This window comes from Papaver somniferum, unplaced genomic scaffold (genome assembly GCF_003573695.1).
Source record: "Papaver somniferum cultivar HN1 unplaced genomic scaffold, ASM357369v1 unplaced-scaffold_21, whole genome shotgun sequence".
Classification (NCBI taxonomy): Eukaryota; Viridiplantae; Streptophyta; class Magnoliopsida; order Ranunculales; family Papaveraceae; genus Papaver; species Papaver somniferum.
The window spans coordinates 5,672,743-5,680,920 of record NW_020631041.1 but is presented as its reverse complement, the minus strand read 5'-3'; the positions used below and the strand labels follow the sequence as shown (position 1 = coordinate 5,680,920).

General features: G+C 36.5%; 3 protein-coding genes across 3 annotated transcripts; 1 reads left to right on the top strand and 2 right to left on the bottom strand.

Annotated features, from left to right (window-relative positions):
- The first annotated feature begins 896 nt into the window (after positions 1-896).
- Positions 897-2,423, top strand: LOC113339484 (probable WRKY transcription factor 53). Its single transcript, XM_026584746.1, has 3 exons — positions 897-1,213; positions 1,342-1,470; positions 1,841-2,423. Exons 1-3 carry the CDS (start codon positions 897-899, stop codon positions 2,397-2,399), a joined length of 1,005 nt encoding a protein of 334 aa, XP_026440531.1. The 3' UTR covers positions 2,400-2,423.
- Positions 2,424-2,687: 264 nt separating this feature from the next.
- Positions 2,688-3,894, bottom strand: LOC113340071. Its single transcript, XM_026585291.1, has 3 exons — positions 3,448-3,894; positions 3,075-3,092; positions 2,688-2,973 (listed from the first exon to the last, which is right to left on the bottom strand). Exons 1-3 carry the CDS (start codon positions 3,806-3,808, stop codon positions 2,831-2,833), a joined length of 522 nt encoding a protein of 173 aa, XP_026441076.1. The 5' UTR covers positions 3,809-3,894; the 3' UTR covers positions 2,688-2,830.
- A 112-nt stretch (positions 3,895-4,006) lies between these two features.
- On the bottom strand, positions 4,007-7,140 carry LOC113340070 (protein SEH1-like). The gene is made up of 7 exons (XM_026585290.1): positions 6,804-7,140; positions 6,599-6,702; positions 6,419-6,496; positions 5,968-6,123; positions 5,244-5,356; positions 4,764-4,890; positions 4,007-4,448 (listed from the first exon to the last, which is right to left on the bottom strand). The coding sequence occupies exons 1-7, from the start codon at positions 7,078-7,080 to the stop codon at positions 4,323-4,325; spliced, it is 981 nt and encodes a 326-aa protein (XP_026441075.1). The 5' UTR covers positions 7,081-7,140; the 3' UTR covers positions 4,007-4,322.
- Between the last annotated feature and the right edge of the window lie 1,038 nt (positions 7,141-8,178).

Genomic DNA, 8,178 nt, shown 5'->3' with positions numbered 1-8,178 from the left:
TTTGGTTTAATGGTTCTACTAAAAATCAAAAATCATACAGTACACATGTTGGATTGCATTACCTTGTTTTAGCAGAAACACCAGGTTTCTTTGATTTCTCCTTATTAACAGATTCGTTGTTCTTCCTTGATTTAGTTTCACAAGTAGATTTATTCTTCTGATTCTTTGACCCTGGTTGAGAATCAGGAGTACTTGTTTCTTTCAATCTTTTTTAACCATTTACTTCGAGAATTTCATATCACAATACTTGTTTCTTTCAATCTTTTTTCGATTTGACCTAGGTTTTGATTTAGTTTTTCGATCTGGTTTGGTGGATTTTGTTTTCTCTGAAGAAGATTGAAAAACTAAAAAAGAAGAGAAGATTGAAAAAGTGCAGGAGCAGCAAAATGAAAACTGAAAATAGTTAGGGTTCTTGTTTGTCGATGAAAACAAGAAGAAAATTGAACTGACGCGTGGTTTCTTTTCTGCGTTTTTCTGCCTGTGACTCTAACACGCGTGTTGTTAAGGTTAGCTTAGTAATTTTAGCTTTTTCAAATGTTTTTTGGACCAGCTATTAAATGTATTCTCCCGCTGGACTACAGATTAACCCGGGTCGGGTTTTTTTGGACTAAACACGAAATTCCTCATTTCCCATAAATATCGAACCCTCCCCACTCCCTCCTTCCCTAACACTACTCTTCTTCTTCAAGTATCTCTATTTCTAGATTTTGTTCTTCTTTTGCTTTCAGTATAAAAAGACAAGCAACAACCAACAGAGAAAACAACTTCTTATTTCCAACAAACACCATTTTTATTCTCACTTTAGAGTTTTTTTTTTTTTTTGATCGGTCACTTTAGAGCTTGTTATTCTCTACTTCCGTTTCTTTCAATAACTAATCCACACTTGGTAAGAGCCAATGGAGAACAACAGCAGTACCATGATATCTTGGGAAAAAAAGATATTCATGATCAATGAGCTTCTAACCCAAGCAAAAGAGGAAGTAAAACAACTAGAAATGCATCTTGCACCATCTGCCATTACATGTGGGAAGTTGTCCATAGCTAAAATCGTATCTGCTTTCGAGATTTCCCTTTTCATGTTGAATGAAATCAAGCTAGAGGGCAGGGGTGATCAACCTCAAATCACCCAGATAGAGTTACCACTAAGTTCCGTTAGCAGAAGCCCACGTAGCGATTACGAATCTGATCTCATGACCAACTACTCCAAAAAGAGGTATTTACATGTAGATGTCTCATGTCTGTAACTGTATACAGTATACATAAAGTTCAACTCTGAATGTAATACGGAACTGTTATATGTAAGAATGTCATCTTACATGTCTATTTTGATTATGTAAATAGAAAAATTCTACCAAAATGGACGAAAAAAGAACGTGTCTGCGAACTGACGGGGTTTGAAGGACCTCCAGATGATGCATACAGTTGGAGAAAGTACGGACAGAAGGACATTCTTAACAACAACTATCCTAGGTGAGCACTAAAACTTTTTGTACTGATTTATCACAATTTTAGTGCTCCAATATCTGTAAAGATAAATGTTTCGTTCTCGGTTTTTCAAGCATGTTATGGGAAAAAAAAAAGAAAATTGTCGCTTGATGAGTACAAGGTTTTCACTTTACAAAGCCATGGGACCATAAGTCACATCCCATGGAAAGTTGCTTCTAAGGATACAGTTTTCTGGCTAACTGTTGGCTTCACTTTATGTTTCCCCCAACAACAAAAGCATTTCTTAGAACCACAAAATGGTACTTGAATTTTTACGTTGATAAGGTCACAAAAAAAACCGTCGTCCATGCAATATGATTTTTTATGTAATTAGATGTCATTGCTATTTTTACAGAGCCTATTACAGATGTACTCATAGAGATGTCCAAAGGTGTTTAGCTAAGAAACTAGTTCAACGAACTGACGAAGACCCATCGTTGTTTTGCATTACATACTGGGGCAAACATACTTGTATTCAAGCCTGGCATCTACAACCAGGGGAACAACACAAGAAACATGACCTAAAACACAACAAATCAAAAGAAACACTAACCAATTTTCAAACAAGTTGTCATGTCAAGGCAGAAGATTTCGCAACACGAGTACTAGCTTCATTCTCACTTCATTTTACTTCAAAACCTGCCTCTTGTTTAGAGAAAGAAAACAACAACACCATTTTCTCTTCATTGACACCTGATAACCACTTCGGTGGTAGTCTTTTGTCGCCTCCACTCATGTCTTCTGAAGTTTCGGATCAGTATACTCTACAAACTTCAGAATATGATGTTAATGAGCTCATTTCAGCTGCAGCTTTAGATGCGTGTCCCTCATTTCAAGATTTAGATTCAGATATCCCTATCCAGTCTGGTTTCAGTTACCTATTTGATACTCCGAGTTTTTTTGACGCTATGTAAGAAATTTGTATCCTTGAAGGCTGATGCTCGGAAGCTTGTGAGATGGAAACTACTGAGAGTTAGAAGTAAGATTGATAGATTAATTGTAACACATTTTGATGCTGTATTTCTTTAGTTCATTATGATCTACGAACGTAAATTTTGCCATGAAAATGAAACTAGACAGGATTTATAACAATGTCAATGTGTACCCTGCTATATATTTTCACGAGATTGAATTTGGTTTCATACATGATCATGGGCAGTATCCACAGTGATACTACCAACACAATCTTTTCCAAGCAAACAAAAAGAAATGAGGAAAAAGATACAGAGAAATTGACTAAATGAGTGTCTAGAAAACATTGGCAATTGTTTAAAGTCATACATACTCAGTTAAGTTCCATCACCAAGATTCCGTATCATCTTGAACAATCAAAACCCATTCATCATTAACTTTCAATATCATCTTTAGGTTTCCTAAGGGCTCCCCTTAATCCCAGCACAATGAATAGGTTGGTAAGAGTAAGGAATGCTTCAGCTCCACCATGAAGCCAATCTACATTTGCTAAATTAGTGCCATAGTTCACCTTTGCTGCAACAAACCAGAAATGCAATAAGATTAAACATTACGGAAATTAATCAAAACTTTTGAATATAGAAAACATGCCATTAATTAGAAGGCATAGAACTTACCATAAATTCCAGCAGGAACTTTCCGAAGACAATCCAGAAAAATGACAAGAAAGAAACGAATTAGTAGAGTTAACAAAAGTTTTTTTTTTTTTTTTTTGATCGGCAAAACTATAGTAGTATATTAGAATAAAAGAATAAGAGTGATTACAAGTTGCTGGATATACCAGCCATGCAACCAAAAGAAAAGAAGGGTAAAGCAAGATGTTAGAGACAACAAAAAATCAAAACAAGGTCCTAACAACCGCAAACAAGAGGGAAGCTCTACTTTCGCATCAGATCAGCCCATTTGAATACCAAATCCTGAAATCAAAACAAGGTCCTAACAGAAGTTTTTTACAATCATTAAAAGAGATGAATGGTGGAAGATACTTACTGGTGGCACCAACAAAAACAAGTAAGAAATAGAATCCAAAGAGAGTGAGTTTTGGAGCAGTTTTTGATTTGGTAATGAAGTATAAGAAACCCAAGTAAGGAAAAAGTGAAGCAGCAAAGAGTTGTGAAGCTATACTTGAAGCATCAATATTGGTTGGTGCCCATGGATCAACTGGTAGAAGAAACCCACAAATTACACTCTTTTTTCTATCTCTGACATATCTTCTTCCTCTACAACATTTTGATTCTCTGGTTTTAGTAAGTGGGTATTTATGGATATGATTTTGTGGGAAGCCAAGAAAACTGGAAAAGATGATTGAGTTTGAAGCTTTACAGAGAGGTTGCAAGCAGAAGTTGGTCATTGTTAGTGAAAACCTAAAAGAAACATCTTCTGTTTGTGTGGATTTTGAAATTTTGGTTGGTTGTAAAGATCTCACCACATATGGAAATGGATAAGGTGTTTTCATATGAATACATGTCCTGACATGTTTGTAGCTTTAACAAAGGTCCCCAGAGGTACCTCATGTAGACCACCATAAGATTAGCTTATTAGAGATTGCTTGTAATAAGAGGAAACGCTTAGAAGTTAAAGCTAAAATCATATACAAATTGCATCCAGAAAGACAACAACAACTCTGCAAAGTTCGAGGCGCGCTCCAGTAAAATCAACATATCTCACTTCTCTAAGTTTAAACTCTTGGGATTTTACATATGATCATTTTTGGTGTCAAAACATGTTTTTGAACTTTGGAGGGTAAAATCAGGGGTACTTTTACAGGTCAACAGCATACAAATACAATTTTGCCGGGTCAAACTGTGAGTAGCAATTGAGGGTGTGAATCAGATAAGGTGATGGACCCAAAAGGAGATGGAGTATCAAGTTTCAAGAGCAGCTTGTTCGTGCCACACCCCATTCAAGTTAGACTGCCATAATCTTACAACACCATCACTTCCAGTTGTTGCCAGTGTCATTCCACTCATATCCCACTCTATTTGCCATACCTGCAACAGCATATATAATGGAATTACTGTCTGTCTCCATGCTTGTTAAAGGAAGCTCAAGAAGAAACCATTCCAGCATGACTAGAAGCTCAGGAAAAAAAACCATCTCAGCATGACCATATTAAACCATGGGGTTGCATAGATTAAGGCAGAACAAATAGCTGAAGGGCTTGGCATGTTTAACTTATGTGTGTTGCCAATGGCAATGATTCAAAAGAGGTACAGAACGCAATGGGATCTCGAAAATAGTGCCCATCAAATTAGGTAATTCCCCTAATTTGAGAAAATAATGAAGGTTATAATTTATGATCATACCTCGCCTTCATGACCCGAGAGCAAAGCAACCTTCTTAACAGAAAGCCTTCCATCACTCTCAGGGTTCAGACCTAGATGCCACATTGTGATTCCCTTGTGAGTTGCAACAGCTACTACCTCATATGGCCTGTAAAACAGTTCATGATATGGTCAAAATTGATCGTTCTGTTGGCTTCAGATAAACACGTGTATGAATAACAAACAAAAGGAGAGGATGAGTAAAACATATGCTTAGCTGTTCCTAAAATGCATGTTTGATCAGATTTTTGGGGTCACTCGTGTTATTTTTTAAGCACAGTTATTTTTTACTTCCAAATGTTTGGTGATATCTCGTGCCAATGGTATACACTTGTTTATCATGTGTGTTGTTTGACATGATGCAATGCCTGCCGAAAAACATACCCCTAATTCATGATCATCATTGCCTTGTGTGCAAATGATCTGAAACAGACACAATGAGTCCTAGTACGAGATGCTTACCTGCCGATATTGGGTGCCCAAGCAACAGAATAAATTTGATCACCCTTGTCTCCCGCCAGAGCCAACTCTGCAACCGGTAGCCACCGCTGATGAGCCTCATCAAATTCCCAAACCTGTATACTTCAATCTTGTGTCGTTATTCTTAGAAATTCTTATCTTATAATACAACAACAACCAAGCCTTTCGTCCCAAACAGGTTGGGGTATGCTAGAATGAAACCCATATCCAAGTTAGCAAAACCAAAAGCAGAAACAAGTACAAATATAGTAATACTACGAATATTGCTAGTAGTAATCCAAATACTAACTTATTAATAGATCCTAGGGGTCAAAGTCCTAACAACTAAGTCCTTAATCCGGGGCAACTAAACTCTCTAAGTCATGGTTCTGATACGTGGATCGCTAACTTCCATTTACTAAGCCAGACACAAGTAATTTCTCTGGACCAAAACTATCCTGTGTTGGTAAACTTACAGATTGTAGTTTCAATAATGCAATCATCTAATTTATGTTAACCAGCAGATTGTAAACCATTGACACTGAAGTAAATGACAGCACGAGTAAAGGATCTGATGCAGGGGCATGTTATGCTCTTTTAGGAATGTTTTGTAATTACCAATGTTCTTGCTGTTTTCGTACTTAGTTTAGGATTTCTTTATTTAGACTAGCATTGCGTCAAGATCTTTGTAGATGTACATGTCTACATGATAGAGCTTAAAGATTACCTTGGAAGAGTTGAATTGAGGTAAATCAGAATTAAAACCCAGAGCAAATGTCAACGGATTCCCTTCACCTCTCTGCTGATTCCACGAGATTGATGCAGATAAACACGAAGGTTTCTCAAATGCAGACGCTGAATCAACCACATTCTGAAACTCAGCCTGGTAAAAAATTGAACCATAGTCAATATATAAGCAGTCAAAATCACAGCCAATGCCCAAACAGATAACAAATATGTGACTAACAAGCCATAGTCAACAACAACTGCAATTTTCACAAAACATCCATCTAAGATGGATATGACAAACTTAATCAAATTATACACAAGAAAATATCCCCCATTTCAGTAATAGCAGTAGCGGCTTTCCTAAGTCACTTAGCTCGAGTTAGCGGTGGTTCATAAGCCCTAGAATACAACAAGCAAAATAGCTTAGCTTGGTTGCTCAAACAACATACCTGAAGTTGCCATTTTTGCAATTCCAATGGGTCATTAAGCTCATAAACCTTCACCTGTCCATCCGAATACCCCATAACCTACAAAAAAAATTACCACACAAACAACAGTTAACCACACCACATCATTTCAAATTTACATCAACAAAATTGTAACAAAAATCATACACACACAACACTCACCAATTTCAAACTTCTCGGAGACATCCCAAACTGAATATCAAGAACCTGAATCTCATGACTCCTCTCAAACAATTTGCATAGCTTCCACTTAATAATTTGTCCATCTACAAAACAAAACCAAAACCAAACAAAAAGAACAAGTCAATTCAGCGAGTCCAACCCGATTCACTGATTTAGGGTTTACAGAATTTTGATTTGCCATTACCTTCTTCTGAAACTTCTTCCCAGAGAGAAACAGAACCATCTCCAGAAACACAAGCAATTGCATCACCATATTCAGGTGGAGTCCAGACAACTTTGACTATATCGACTTCAGATGCTTTGAATTTTGAAGAAGAAGTGAATGTGGAAGAAGAATCGGGTTCAGGTGAATCATAGATTGTTATGGTTCCATCAAGTGAACCAGTTGCTAGTCTTTGACCAATATGATTCCATGATGAGCATATTGTTCCTTTATCAAGATTTATCAGTGATTTATCCATTGCTATGGCTTTTTTTCTTTCTCTGTGTAAACCCTACAATCTTTGAATTGATTACACTGAAAATAGAGAGGTTTAAGAGGAAAATGCAAAAAAGGAAACGTTTTTTCGGTTTATCTGTTTTGTCGGTTTGACTATTTTTGACTTCATGTTATAATTATTGGACCTAGAAGATTGAACCTAGTGTCTAATGGGTTTTGGATGAGTTTGGCGGGCCCGTTAGGTTTGGATGAAAACCGATTTGAGAGTTCTCAACCATTGGCTTGATAATTTGGGGCAGTAATTTATGACATCCCGATCTAGATCAAATTATATCCTTAAAAGATTATGTGAAAAATATATTTTTTGAGGGCTTTTTATCGTTGTATGTGGAGTCAGTGCTCTAATTTAGTCTCATTCGACCTTAATCAAGATAATTTTGTATTGCCATGCAAAAATTAATGCATAAAGGTTGAGCATGTCTTTTTTTCCTATTTGAAGCATAGATTGAGTTTGTTATGTTAATTGTATATATATAGGTTGGAATGAGTTTCATCAAGGAAGAGATGATCTTGAGTTTCAAATGCTTTCTAGATGAAATGATATGGAAAATTATCCAAGATCAAGGAAGAGCTAATCTTGAGTTCCAAATGCTTTCCGGATGAAATGATATGGAAATTATCCAACATGTCCTTCGCAACATGTTTAGAATATCGTGTTTTGACAAAGAAAACACCTGAAGCATGGAGGGTCTAACATCTATTATCGGATAAGACATCTAGAGTTGGATGGGTATTAACAATAAGTATAAGTAAAGCATCAAAATCATCCGTTTCTGAATTTTTAAGGACTCTTTTGATGTCGAACTTTCAGCTTCCTTCAAATGATACCATGTTTGCAATCTTAAACTTTTTTGTCTTTAGACAACCTATAAAGATTAGGAAGGACAGTAGCCAATGGTTTTTGTCCACACCAAATATCGTTCCAAAAAATAATTTCCCGACCCGAGTCCTTAAGGTGAGTATAATTCTCACTGATGCGGTATCAACAATTTCTCGCTAGCAAGAAACGCTAAAAGGTTAATTCTCTCTACCAGAAATCCAACGGGAAAATTCAGATCCA